At 35.2% G+C, this 15,520-nt stretch overlaps 1 protein-coding gene across 1 annotated transcript; it reads left to right on the top strand.

Moving 5' to 3' along the window:
* The first annotated feature begins 2,235 nt into the window (after positions 1–2,235).
* On the top strand, positions 2,236–14,025 carry LOC131840664 (uncharacterized). Its single transcript, XM_059188842.1, has 9 exons — positions 2,236–2,386; positions 2,956–3,098; positions 3,433–3,497; positions 3,991–4,134; positions 4,764–4,849; positions 5,516–5,598; positions 8,975–9,067; positions 10,537–10,630; positions 13,289–14,025. The coding sequence occupies exons 2-9, from the start codon at positions 2,961–2,963 to the stop codon at positions 13,414–13,416; spliced, it is 831 nt and encodes a 276-aa protein (XP_059044825.1). The 5' UTR covers positions 2,236–2,386; positions 2,956–2,960; the 3' UTR covers positions 13,417–14,025.
* Positions 14,026–15,520: the final 1,495 nt, after the last annotated feature.

Genomic DNA, 15,520 nt, shown 5'->3' with positions numbered 1-15,520 from the left:
AACGGATTTTGAGGTGGTTTATTTTTAATAGATAGAGTGATTCAAAAGGAAGATATATTATGTCATACATGTACACCCCTGCGAAGCCGGGGCGAGTAGATAGCAACGGCGGTTCCAGAGGGTCATGGGGGTCATGACCCCCTCTGAGCCCAGGACTTAGATGGACCACTAATTGAAAATAATGATTTTATTTTGTCACCATACAGATTTTATTAATATTTTTAAGTACAGTACTTACGTACATTAATAAAATACCTACTTTTTACTTGTATCTATTGTTATCAATATTAAATAATAAGTTCTTGACTTGACCACGACTATGTGACCCCCTCCTGGTGCCAAAGGATACACTCTTGGTAGCTAGTTGTATAAAATATTATGATCCATACTATTCTATCGCTAACTCACACAAGCGCACAGATAACCTAACATTACAAATCGCTATATACCAATAACTTATACATTATGTAAGTACACGCACACAACCGCGCGTCGAACGCACACGAGCGCGGGAAAGTTTTTAATTTTAAAATCGTACAGAACGTTATGTAGTCGTTAAGTAGCTCTGTGTTGTTAGTAATTTGTTTAGAATGACGTTTTTAAATATAAATTGTTCTAAATTTAAATATTTTTGTTTATATATAGAACATTGATTTATATTTGAATAAATTTTGGCGCCATTATTTATGTAAGCATTATATATAGTAGGCATGTGTCACTTCATTAGGAACACATAAGGAATAGAAACATTTTTGTATTAATCTGTGTTACTTTTTTTTCTGAACGGCATATATGGAATTTGAAATATTTGCATGTCGTCACTTTGAGGGTTTTGTCCGGATATGCAAGCGTGACTCGTTAAAAGCAAAATATTCCTTTTGTGAACCGAGCAAGGTCTACTTTTCTTTTTTATATTTCGAGATACATTGATTTTTGAATATAGAATTTTGGTTAAATTCTAATAAAGGACAACGTTATTTAACATATATGGTGTTATTTACTTAATCTGTGGTTCGACCACAGACTACACTCCTAAATAGTAGCTCAGAGATAAGAGAACATTACATACTCTATACCCGCGGTTTGCCCGTGCCCGTATAGCTTTATTTATTTCTTAGTGATCTTTATGGAATGAAATTCTTAATTATATATAAGGAAAATAAAGTAGATTTCGTCAGCCAATAAATATATATATATTTTGCCTATACCAAATAAAAAAATAGTGTTTTTTCTAATATATATAGATACATATTTCAAATTTATCTAATAATAAAGTAACAAACAGATTGTTTACTAATTCTAAAAAAGAATGATGTAAAATTTGATATTTTTTTTTATAAGCATTTATTGTTTAGAACGAATTTTTTTTAATAGTTCCGTTCTAAGAGGGGCAGGGAACGTAGAGAAAGGGTAATAGATCACGGCTAGCAATGCTCTGACTCAGGTAGACCTCCACGCGGTCCCTCCGGAAAACCATAATACGACACGATGGGCTAAACCACTCATCCTACTTTCACAACTGGTGCTCTGCTAATACCATTAGTGCAAAGGAAACACCATTACAGCATCAACTTTTAAAAAAGAATTATAGAAGGATTCAAGCCACGTTGAAGTAATATAAGCTAGTAAATGAATTTAGAATCACAAGTAGTGACATCTAGGTTCTAATTAGAGATTTGCGTAGTTCAATGTTTTGTTCTGAAATAACTTCGACGACTTTCACTAGATGGCGCCACAAGAAATAAAGTATAATATTTTGTCAAATGAAATGTCGCTAGTAACATTATATTTTGTTATAAATGTATTTTGGTTTGATTTTTATTCTTTATTAATTAATAATTTTATTCTTTGCTCAATTTGGTAAAAGAATTCAATCGGTTTAATGGCTTCTATAACCGAACTTATTTGGATATATATTTATTTTGGGAATTGCGCTAAAGTTCGTTCTGAATATTTATTCGCAACATAAATATTGCCTTTTAATATACATAAGATTATTACATAAATATATTATGAATACTAATTTAAAATTTATAAAATGTATATTACATTATGATTGAATATATTGTATAAAATTTAAAGGAATTCATATAAAATATGGTTTTTATTTCCGTTGAAATTGATGGATACTGTTCTATTGTATGTTTTAAACATACGTCCATGAATAAACGTCAACCAGTCAGGCATGACATGACTCTTAAATTTATTCGCGTAAACTTCTATTGATGTATGAGATTTCGACACATTAATTGTTTGTTATTGTCGCATTATTGCGAATTTGCGAATTGTTTTATAAATGTTTTATTATTTATAATACAGTGTCTAGTGTTCATATAATTATTAAGTGTTTAAAATTAAAAAGCAGCCGTGGATCCCAATATTAGTGGTTTGTTTTTATATTTACTTCGCAGTGCGGTGCATTTCCAAATTTAATTTTGTGAGCGGATATAATTTAATCAAATGTAAAACTTTTAATATTAATAATTAGCTAAATAAATAATGAAATTAATGTATCGTAATAAATTTATCGCAAATATATTATTTTGTATATATCTATAAATAACTTTATAGATTAATTTCTAATATTTTAAATAGTAAATATTTGATTTTTTGTTTATAATACGTAAGCCCAAAGACGAATAAATCGATTAGATATTCTTTAATATATATAAAAACTACATTATCGGTAAATAACGTGGGTTGTCTTTCACGTGGGTAGTGCGATGTTAAATTATTATTTTACATATGAATGATATTTATAGTATTAAAACAAATATTTTTTTTAAGCGATGATAATGTAATGGTGCACCTGCCTGCGCTAATGGTATACGCTGGCGGGGCACCAGTGGAGGATGATAAGATGAACATGAGTTCAGTTCAGTTAGCACATTGTGACAAATTTCGGTGCAGCGGGTCTAGAATAATCTTTTAGTAATTGTCATTTATTGATTCCAGTTGAAATGTGCACCCCGGAGACGTGGAGGGGAGGCGGAGTGGCCCGCTCTCCCTCCCATGAGTCCGTCACCACAGAGCTGTCGTTGTTCAGTGTATCATCGGCTGCCTCAGATGCTAGAGTGCTCAAGTTGTTGGCTTGCAAGGTATTCATTTCTTATTTTATTTTTATAGCTTTAACTTCCACATAATATTTCTCAAACATATAGTTATTAATGATGCACCAGGCTGCAACGGTATACGCTGGCGGGGCATCTGTGGAAGATGACAAGATGAGAATGAGGTCAAGTCAGTTAGCATATTGTGACAAATTCATCAGGAATTTACCACCATGGCTTTCAGTGTCCACCGTGTGGAGGTCAACCTGACATGACATTGCTAGCAATGAGGTTATCAATCCACATTACTAACAAGCGTAAGCTATTAGTGCAGGCGACTACAACATTCCATTATCATCATTAAAAAAAATGCTCGTTGCAGGCTGGACAGGGTCCAGATCCATCGCTGAGGGTAGCCAGTCCAAATCCGGACAGCAAAACTTTAAGGTGAGTAGTCTGAATTTTATTTGATCTTTGTAGTACTTTTTCTATAAAAGCCAGTTTATTTACAATGTATATTTATATAGGTGTCTATGTCTAACATTAAATGAAAATCCAGTGCATGAACAACTATTGCCATGCACGCTCGTCATTCAAGTAATCGGTTAGTGAGTAAGGCTTTGCTCAGTAAATATGATTTAACAGATGTTTTGAATTTATTTATGAGTAATTCCAGTACCCAGACTGTTGAGTCTGAGCTTTCTTACGGATATTAAGTATTGTAGTCAGTACTTAGATAATATTTTTTTTTAGGTTAGGGTACGGTGATAAAATGTCTATCTATGTATGGTGATGAAACGTCTATGTATGGTGACGAAACGTCTGTGTATGGTGACGAAACGTCTGTGTATGGTGATGAAATATATTTATGTCTGGTGAGGAAACATCTATCATCTATCAATTTCTGGTGATGAAACATGTACGTGTGTATGGTGTGCAGGACGCAGTCGTCGCTGCGGCTGCAGGCGGACCCGTGCGGCGAGGTGCTGGCGAGCTGCGGGGCGCTGTGCGGCCAGCTCGGGCTCCGCCGGGCCTTCAGTGCTGGAGACGTGGCCGCCGCACACACGCACCACCACGTGCGCAGGTATGTTTTGTTTGTAACACTGGTGCAACATGAATTAGTAATTTGAGTGATTGTTGACTTAAAGCCTAGAAATTCGAATACATTAATATTGATATAATATAATAATAATCTCAGGACAATTCACACAGCGCCATCTAGACCCAAGTTAAGGTAGCTAAAGCTTGTGTTATGGGTACTAGATAACTGATACAAATACTTACATAGATATTTTTTTAAATACATACATCATGATTACATAGTATAAAACAAAGTCACTGTCGCTGTCTGTCCCTATGTATGCGTAAATCTTTAAAACTACGCAACGGGTTTTGAAGCGGTTATTTTTAATAGCTACGAGTGATTCAAGAGGAAGACTTATATATATAATACATGTACACCTGGGCGAAACCGGGGCGACTAGTTAGTAATAAGACATAGAAAACACTCAGACCGATACAAACAATCATACTCATGAATATAAATATTGGTACCGTGCAAGGAATCGAATCCGCGACCTTCGAAACTAGTGTGTTTAACCACTCTACCACAGAGGCCGTCAAATTTATTCTTTCTTTTATAAAATGTTCGTTCTTTCTTTCTTCTTTCTTTGATTTACTACATTGTGCTATATTTCGTATATATATTTATAGTGCAACGTCAGAAGTCGGTCTGTGCGCTGCGTTGGAGGCGCTCACCCTCAGCGCAGCCTCCAGATCTTGCAGCACGTGGGTTGCTGGTATGTACTGACAGACACATCAAAAATTAAAAAAAAAACTTTTATTAAAAAAAAATGTATAAATATACTAAATGACATTGTTGTTTTAATGGTTTTCTTAAGAGCTCACAACACGCACGTGATACCTAGGTGTTTCAGGTGTCCATAGGCTTCGATAACCGTTTACCATCAGATGAGCCGTATGTTTGTTTACCATCATTGTATAAAAAAAATTTTTTTTTTTATATAACACGGGACAAACGAGCTCGCGGCTCACCTGATGGTAAGTGACTACCGCCGCCCATGAGCACCCGCAACACCAGGGGAACTGCAAGCACGTTGTCGGCCTTTTAAAAAGGAATAAGCTCTTTTCTTGAAGGTTTCAATATCGTATCGGTTCGGAAATACCATTGCTGGAAGGTGATTCCACAATGTGGTTGTGCGCGGCAAAGTTTCTAGAAAACCGCACTGTGGAGGACCCCGTTCATCCAGATGATCAGGATGGTATTTCAGTTTCCGGCGGGTGGTACGGTGTTGAAACTCAGCAGCTGGTATTAATCCGAACAATTCCTCAGAACACTCCCCGTGATATATGCGGTAGAAAATGCAGAGGTGCAATATCTCGCCGCAAAGCCAATGGGTCGAGTCTGTCACATAGACGTTGATTACCAATGTATATAATTGCAGTGGGGGGCTCCCAGCTGCCGTCGCCTCAACGGTCACATCCGATGCTACCACCTCACCGTCCGGTGCCCATAGACAACAGAAAGGTAAACATGTCTTACTAATATTATTGTTAAAGTTTAAATAAATTGTAATCATTGAAACAATAGTGTTTGCATTCATCGCCAATAGATGGCGCTGGATCAAAATTGAAACGCGCTAATGTTTCGTTTTATTAATTTATCATATGTTATTTGTAATATTAAAGTACTTGCTTCCACCGATCGTTTCCCTGTCCAATTCAAACGGGGACCGATGTTACGACGACCTGAACCGTGGGCTAATTATGTAACTTCGTTCGCAACGATTTTCGTATGTAACGTAGTGAAAATGACGTCATCTGTCAATAATGCGATCATATAGACGCCATTTGACGCTGTCAACTAGCATTGCAACGTAAACGCAACTTTACATATCGATAAAAATTATTTCTATCGAATGTCGATTTAGTAACCTCGTTGCAACGTCACGTAATCGCTATTTTGCCGAAATGACAGCGTGGAATTGAAACGGTTTTTACATTATGAGAAACAATTTAGAAGGTGTTTCTTTTGGTTACAATCTTTAAAATATCAGCATTAGCAGCATTATTTATCTTGTTTTGGTAATTTTCAGTATTACATATATTTTTATTATATTAAATATTACGTAGAAAGTCGTGAAAAGGTTTTAAATTTATTAAAATGGGAAAATTGTCACGACTCACAACACGACATCAGTGTTGCCAATTCGATATTTTATTTTCGTCCCAAATCACATAGAATGTTGTATTAACTAGAGTAAATGTTTAATATAAAATTAGGGTTGATTATGATATTAATATAATTAAAAAACTATTTCAATGAATACGGTGCTCTGTGAACGGAATACAACGTTTATGATGCTCTGTGATTTGTTTAAAGTAAATAAATTTATTTGTTTAAAGTTTTTACAATTATGTACAAATTTAAAAAGATGTGCCCATATCATTTTAAATTTATATGGATACCTACATACTTAGCTAGGTATCTATAGCAGAAAAGAAAATTTAATTTGTAGGTTAGATTAATATTATTAATGATTATAAATAGTTTGTATAAAATATGCTTTTATATTCAAAATTATTAACCTTATTTTTTCATTAGAATAGAATAGACTTTCTTTATTTTATTTTATTAAATGTCTATTAATAAAATTAAAATAAAAGAACAAGTGAACGCTACAGTATATTTTGTAATTTTTGAACGCAATAAAAATTGTTTCAAATCAACCAACTAGTGTAACAACCCAATAAATTAAAATGTATCCCTCTAAAGGTGTAAGCTATCTAATGTACTGACTTTTTAAATTGGTCGGATTAACAATATTCCGCTGCAACTTCATAGTAGTGTTTTATCGATAGAAATGATTTATGTTGCGGTCATTCGACCTTACTTGATCGCATTTTTTAAATTGAAATGATTTCATATTGCATCACAACTTCAACAGAAACAATTTCATATCGTGTTACATAATTAGCCCACCGAGGTTCGAAAAAACAACTAGATGACCAATGATGAACCCCTGGGGGTCGATATAGTAGACCACTTTGGGAATCACTGGTCTATGCGAACATATTTTCAAAATTCAAATTTATATTAAAAAATAATTTATTCATGTAGGATATTTTATCCGCTTATGAACGTCAAGTTCTTACATTATAATTTTTTTTCCCTACCGTCCAGTTCGGTATATAGATCCAATTGAGAAGAACTGGCAAGAAACTCAATTGAATTACTTTTTTTTAAAAGCCAGTTTATTTACAATGCATAGGTATTTATATAGGTGTCTATGTCTAACATTAAATGAAAATCCCGAACATGAACAACTATTGCCATGCACGCTCGTCATTCAAGTAATCGTTTAGTGAGTAATAGGCCTTGCTCAGTAAATATGATTTAACAGATGTTTTGAATTTATTTAAGGGTAATTCCAATATATCCTTTGGTATCTTATTGTAAAATTTTATACCTATTCCCATAAAAGAACTATTGACTTTTTCTAAACGATACTTGGGGACAGCAAGTTTGTCTTTAAATTTAGTATTAATATTATGAATATTGCTGTTATATTATATTATAATATTGCTGAAATAAGTCAAGATTTTATGAACATATAGGATATTTGAATATATAAATTGAGAACCAACGGTGAGAATATTTGCCTCTTTGAATTTCTCTCTTAATGAGTCACGACTCTTCATACAGTAGATCGCTCGAATGGCACGTTTTTGTAATATGAATATATTTTTAATATCTGCCGCTTTTCCCCATAATAATATTCCATAAGAGAGTAAACTATGAAAATAACTGAAATAGACCAATCTAGCAGTATCAGTATCAGTGTACTGTCTTACCTTACGCACGGCAAAAGCAGCCGAACTCAGTTTCGCTGCAAGACTTTGAGTTTGTGCACCCCATTGTATTTTATAATCTAATGTGATTCCTAGAAAGACAGTAGACTCTATAAATTCGAGAGATTCGTCATTTAATTTTATGTTGCAATTAGTATTAAAACTTTTAGACAGAGAAAAATTAACACATTTTGTTTTTTTAGCGTTTAACATAAGATTGTTAGTTGTAAACCAGTGCAGGAGACGCCGCAAAGCACTATTTACATCGTCATAATTATTAGTCATTCTATTAACTTTAAAAATCAATGAAGTATCATCTGCAAATAACACTATCCCGCATCTATCCTGCATGGCATATGGGAGATCATTTATGTATACTAGGAATAAAAATGGTCCGAGAATAGATCCTTGAGGTACACCCATTTGCACAAGTGACCCGTCAGACATAGCGCTGCTAACCTTTACAAGGGACGCCGCAAAGCACTATTTACATCGTCATAATGATTAGTCATTCTATTAACTTTAAAAATCAATGAAGTATCGTCTGCAAATAATACTATGCCGCATCTATCCTGCATGGCATATGGGAGATCATTTATGTATACTAGGAATAAAAATGGTCCGAGAACAGATCCTTGAGGTACACCCATTTGCACAAGTGACCCGTCAGACGTAGCGCTGCTAACCTTTACAAGGGACGCCGCAAAGCACTATTTACATCGTCATAATTATTAGTCATTCTATTAACTTTAAAAATCAATGAAGTATCGTCTGCAAATAATACTATCCCGCATCTATCCTGCATGGCATATGGGAGATCATTTATGTATACTAGGAATAAAAATGGTCCGAGTATAGATCCTTGAGGTACACCCATTTGCACAAGTGACCCGTCAGACATAGCGCTGCTAACCTTTACAAGGGACGCCGCAAAGCACTATTTACATCGTCATAATTATAAGTCATTCTATTAATATTAATATAACGAAAGCATTTTCATTTTATACTGTGCAAGGTTTTAATGAATTTAATTTTATATATTTTGTTTGTAGGTCCGTCAAAACTATATCAAGAGACGTCTCCTGACCACGTACAGGGCGCTGGAGAGAATGTCCCAATCGGAATTTAACTTGGACAGGCTCGAGGTATGGTTTTTTTCTGATTATGATGGTACTAGCTACTCGCCCCGGCTTCGCACGGGTGTACATGTATTATATATGAACCTTCCTCTAGAATCACTCTATCTATTAAAAAAACCGCTTCAAAATCCGTTGCGTAGTTTTAAAGATTTAAGTATACATAGGGACAGACAGCGACAGCGACTTTGTTTTATACTATGTAGTGGTGATGATGAGGATGATGAGTTTATAAATATAATTATCAGCTGAGCCGTATGCTTAGGACCTATTTTTTTTAGGACAATTCACACAGCGCCTATACCCAAGTTAAGCTAGCTAAAGCTTGTGTTATGGGTACTAGATAACTGATACAGATATATAGATATTTTTTTTTGTAAATACATACATATTATACATAGAAAACATCTAGACCGATACAAACAATCATACTCATGAATACAAATGTTTGTGCCGTGCGAGGAATCGAACCCGCGACCATCGATCGTAAAGCGGTGTGCTAGACCGCTAGACCACCGAGGTCGTCATACCTATGCATAACAAACGTCATACCACAGATAAGATAATAATACATACATAAAATAGTGTTAATTAATTTTTTAAATTTAAAGTGTGACGAGTTACCGTTCCTTGTCACACTATGTCACACTTAATCGGTCTCTAGTACTTTCATTGTCCTAATTTTATTCTAGCGAAGATAATATTATATAATAATAATAATAATGTGGTATTATTATATAATATTATCCTCGCTAGAATAAAATTAGGACAATGAAAGTACCAGGACTACATAAAGTTGTAGATAGTTCAAAAGTCAAGATATCATAGTGATGGGTTGGCATAGACAAGGAATACTCTTCCTACGAGTAACTAATGGTAGATTTTAAAAACTCGTCCGCGTGTGTGCCTCAGTCTCAGCTATTTGAGCCGTCAAGCAGCTTGCTTTGTAAGCTGTTTGGTTGTAGGGTGCAGATTAGGCAGTGAAATTACAGGGTAAGAGGCGTGACAGCTTAGTACTCTGGAATGGGTACGCATGAGTGGTATAACGGGTGTATATGCATGTATATGAGTTACGATTACCATTTACTATAAGCCGGGGCGTATGGTTGTTTACTATATTCGTGTAGAATGTATAAACATAGTGTGATATTACAGAAAAAGTACCAGGACTACATGAAGTTGTAGGCAGTTTGATGGGATGTGCCAGTGAAATTACATATAGAACTTGAGTGATGACGGAGGAGTGGTATCACGGGTGTTATGATAATGATGTTCATAGTGCTGTTCATGTATATAGACGACAGTTACCACTTACCATCAGGTGGTACAGATTGTTAGTAATTTCATTTCATAAACACGTTTTATATGAAGTGCTTTTTACCTTTTGTGTACTGTATTACAAATATGAGTAAACTCTTTGTTACTGACTAACCACTTACGTCTTGTTTGCCATTCCATAACATAAATAAGTTAAACAGCAGGCAGCAGCCAGTGCCAGCGGTGCGGCGACCGGGGGGCCGCCCCGCACCACACTTGCAGTGCCGCCCCCGCACGCTAGATATGTACACCCCGGTATGTATTTACGCCGTTAGTTGTAATTGTATTTAATGATTACTATATTCCCAGATGGTCCTGGGTTCGATCCCCGCATAATGATATAATTCATAACTATATACATTTATATATTTACTAACTGTAAGCCGCGGCGTCGTCTGCTTTTATTTAGATATAATATATAATAATTATTTATTTCAGGCAACTAGGCCCTTATTATAAATACCTTATAGACTAACATACATATAATATAATATTTAAAAACTAATACAATGATATTGTCTGTGTGATCACGGTACTGAAGACGGTAATCTGCCACGGTAGCGCCGATATACCACACCTTTCGGCCAGTAGTCCTCTTTCATGAAGGTGGGCAAGTCAGTAGGGACCAGGGCCACACGTTTTGAAACTCGCGTTGTGACTCGACTTCGGCTGCGTCACCCTCAATGTCAGGTTACTCTTGGTACGAATATAATCGACAATGTCCTGCTCCTTAGCGGCGTAATGTAGACGGAACAGGTACAGTGTCGTGGTGGGTGTGGCAGCACGCAGGTAAATGATGGTACCGTGCGAGAAACCGAAGTCGGGACCATCGGAACTAAAGCAGTGTGCTGAACTTTTTTTTTTATAACACACGGGACAAATGAGTATGCGGCTCACCTGATGGTAAGTGATTACCGCCGCCCATGAGCACCCGCAACACCAGGGGAATTGCAAGTACGTTGTCGGCCTTTTAAAAAGGAATAAGCTCTTTTCTTGAAGGTTTCAATATCGTATCGGTTCGGAAATACCATTGCTGGAAGGTGATTCCACAATGTGGTTGTGCGTGGCAAAAAAAACTGCTAGACCACGAGGTCGTCAATTCCCATTTATTTAATGATAAATAAATGACCGTGCTATTTTCATTTCTAATGCCAATTATAATATAAGTATATTAAAATCTTAAGTGTATAAATATTTTTTGATTTGTGTAATATATATCAACTCTATGTACTAGTAAAAGTATGTATTATAATAAAATAACAACTATATAACATTAATTTAATTATATCTCTAATACAATTCACTTTAGCATTTAAAATACAATCAGCACATCCTGTGCACAAACAAACCGAATGCCGTGGCTTTTTTTTCGGACTACTCTAATGCTGTTGGCCGCAGCTGGCCTTTACAGCTTCACCGGACGATAGGAGGCGAGTGCTGATGGCACTCTAAACCTAAGGAAGGACTTATGGAGCGGCTGAAGGCCAACTCCTGCCCGACGGATACGACTTTAGTCTGAGGGCACCACTAGGGATTCGAACCTCGGCTCAGGCCGTCGTAATTTCGATCCCCGTTTGAATTGGACGGGGGATCGATCGGAGGGGAACAATGTGCGGCCCCAACTCGTTTATAAATACTGTTGCCTCCGCCCCCCACACCCCTGTAGTTTCGAAAATCCAGTCGTTCATCTCCAAGACCCCTTACTTACTTATTTAATGAAATTTAAGTTATTAATAAAAAAATTGTCTACTTAATATTGTTTTAAATAACTTGAATAAATAAGAATATCATCGTTCAATTCTCACTTAATTTATTTACCATAAAAATAAACAATAAATACTGTAACACGCCATATAACAGTCAAATGTGATGGGAATATCGATCGGAGGGGCTTACAAAAACCCACCCTTTTATACAGAGAAGATATGAGTGGGGGTTATATGCAACTAGTTTAACGATACCGAGTAATAATGAAACTACCTTCTTTTAATATAAAATATCAGATTTTCGACAATATCGATGTGAACCCTAACATTTGATGATTTTTTTTTCTAAAAGAGTATCATTTCAGATGTTATTTATTTACTAAATTGCTTGATGCTTGAAGTAGCTGATGTAATAAGGAGTAACTTAGGTTACTTTTATTTTAGAAAAATAAAGTTTAATTCCCAGCAGACGAAGTCGTGGGTGCAGCTAGTACATACATAATATACATAGTAAATATCCACATATATATATATATATATATTTACATAATACTAGCTGTCCCGGCAAACGTTGTTTTACCTTAAAATAACAAAAAAAATAGGGTGGACTACCCCTAACATTTAGGGGGATGAAAAATAGATGTTGGCCGATTCTCAGACCTACTCAATACGCTCACAAAATTTCATGAGAATCGGTCAAGCCGTTTCGGAGGAGTATGGGAACGAAAACTGTGACACGAGAATTTTATATATAAGATATATAATAAACTTTATCTGATTAAGATTTTTTGATTTTTTTTATTTTTTTATATATCATATGCTGGTGGTCACTCTATTCTCCCAAATTTGAATTTAAATGAAATAGTATTATTGTAAACATGTACAACATTAAAAAAAAATACGAGCTGAGTTTCTTGTCTGTTCTTCTCATCTCGAAATCATTCCGAACTGACGGTAGATTTGACATATCATAAGAGTCTGTAATAGACCTACATGAATAAAGATATTTTGAATTTGAAACTCACACATATACATACATATATACAACATATTGGAAGATTTCAGAAATAAATAGGAAAAAAACGAGAATCTATAGGGACAGATAATGAGACCTTAGACGATTTAGTTAGAGTACGAATTATCTTGTACAAAATATTGAAGTATATATCAATAAATGATTTTTGATTTGTTTTGATTTGATTTTCAGAAGCAGCACATCTGGCCCTTACCGCGGCAGATCTGGAACGCGAACGCGGCCGCCCTCTGTCGAAATACGAGCGTAACATGATGATATTCAATTGGTTACACACTCTAGACGAGGCTGCGCCCTTCTAGAACGCTCTAGAAGGTTACAGAAGTTGTTAAATGGACACAGAAGAATATGCCAGAATTGTCATTCTTTTCTAAATTCTATATAACTTATTAATATTAAATAAATGCGAAAGTTTGTGAGTATAGATGGATGTTTGTTACTCTTTCATGTAGAAACTACTGAACGGATTTTGATTGAACTTTACAGTTATATAGCTTATCAGAATAACACATGGGCTATAAATTTCACGCCTTTTTTTTTTATAACACAGGGGACAAACGAGCATGCGGCTCACCTGATGGTAAGTGATTACCGCCGCCAATGAGCACCCGCAACACCAGGGGAATTGCAAGTACGTTGTCGGCCTTTTAAAAAGAAATAAGCTCTTTTCTTGAAGGTTTCAATATCGTATCGGAATACACCTGTGAAACCGCGTGCTCAAACGCGATATAGAAAATGAATCAATATCTGTTGCTGTTTCACACAAAAATTACTGAACTAATTGGAAAGAAATTAAGTACACAGGTAGATCATATACTATATTAACATACAGCATACAGAACATTGTAAGTAAAAGTAAAGTTTTTGTTGTTACGAACAGATATACACGTTACGAAATCATGAAACATTGAAAACGCAGCGGCCTCAATACGGCGCATCGTACCATGCGCCGTAAAAACTAGGGCTGTAGACTTTTTATCTTACAGACAGTTTCCGCCTCATAACTGTATTGTTATATGTAAAGATGTTATTCACGTCTTTATCTATTGTACCAATTGTCCCTATTTAAGACTGTTTGTCCCTGAGCACATGTTTGTATTTAATTTTTTTTATTATAACGTGTTTGTGTGGGCCGCAATAAAAAAAAAATTAAATTATTCGATGACGAAAAAGGTTGCTCACTTCTGCTCAAGACCATTTGTCGAAAATCGTAAGATCGTAATTCATTTGAAGATTGTAAATCAATAGTTTAGGCGTGTTAAAGTAACAGATAAACAAACAAAATTACATTCGCATATATAATATTAGTACAGAATCGAGAAGAGGATAAAATAATGACAATTTTGACGTGAATTGTTGGAATATAACTTCTAGATATTTCTAGAAGACAAAAGTAGCTTCTAGAAGCTATGTATAGCTTTTTAAGCGATAATTTAATTTGACATTGTAATTATATAGCTAAAGGTGTTATTACATATTTGCAGACGTGCTTTTTACATTCCATGACTACTTCCAGTAATGTATAATATAAATTGTTAAAAAAAAACCCCGACGCAACGGTCAGATTGTTATGAAACACTAGCTTTGTCTCACGGCGGTGTCTGTACAATACAGTACATGTGATTCGCTGATTACATAGATTGGATCGTATTGGGAAGGAAATAAATAATAGTAAAATTGGTTAATTGAAAATATTCAGATGAAAGAATTTTTTATTGTTTATTGTGTAATTTATTTAGAAGTTATGCCCAATTTACATTCAGCCCGAGTGGGCAGGGAAGTGAGTAGCGCGAGAGTGTAAACACTTCCCATGCCATTGTCGGTTTTTCGCGAGTCAAAGGACTGGCGACAGCGCGAGTGGCAGCGTGTTTTTACATTCAGCCCTCTCGCTCAGTTGTCGCCCGGCAATTTCCGGCAGCGCGAGTGGCAGGGGAAGCGGCTGAATGTAAACGTAGCATTACAGACGTGAAGTTAGATCTCTTCCCAATATAATAGTGATTAAAACAAATGTAAACTATTATAGCACCAAAACTCTTTAGTAATATGTCAATCGGTTCTGTAGCAATGAGGTTTCATAAGTTATGTCTCATTTAAGTAAAAAAATGGCGAAGTGTGACATAGTGTGACAAAGTACGGAAGAAAGTGACATACCTCACATTTGTACACCCTATATTAAAATATTGAAACGCAAAAACTTTGCGTTTTAAACAAAAATCCAAAAGACATTTATAAAACTATGTGACATATTACAATATATGAGTGTCTTGAAGTATTTTGTATTGTCAAGATAAGTGTAACCGAAAAATGAAATGTTTGTATTTTACAATGGTATTTACGTGATGTTACAGACAAACATATAAACGAATCTTTGCGTCGGGGATTAAATATATTTTGTAAACGTTCTTT

The sequence above is a fragment of the Achroia grisella genome, unplaced genomic scaffold, assembly GCF_030625045.1.
Source record: "Achroia grisella isolate CSIRO2021 unplaced genomic scaffold, CSIRO_AGI_Agris_v1 utg149, whole genome shotgun sequence".
Lineage (NCBI taxonomy): Eukaryota > Metazoa > Arthropoda > Insecta > Lepidoptera > Pyralidae > Achroia > Achroia grisella.
The sequence above is the reverse complement of the archived record's forward strand: the minus strand, read 5'-3'. Positions and strand labels throughout refer to the sequence as shown.

Excerpts from the sequence above, each read along its gene's own strand:
- LOC131840664 (XM_059188842.1), top strand. The coding sequence starts at position 2,961 with ATGTGCACCCCGGAGACGTGGAGGGGAGGCGGAGTGGCCCGCTCTCCC. Across the intron at positions 5,599-8,974 it reads TGCCCATAGACAACAGAAAG|GTCCGTCAAAACTATATCAA; the intron begins GTAAACATGTCT and ends TTTTGTTTGTAG. Across the intron at positions 9,068-10,536 it reads TTAACTTGGACAGGCTCGAG|CAGGCAGCAGCCAGTGCCAG; the intron begins GTATGGTTTTTT and ends TAAGTTAAACAG.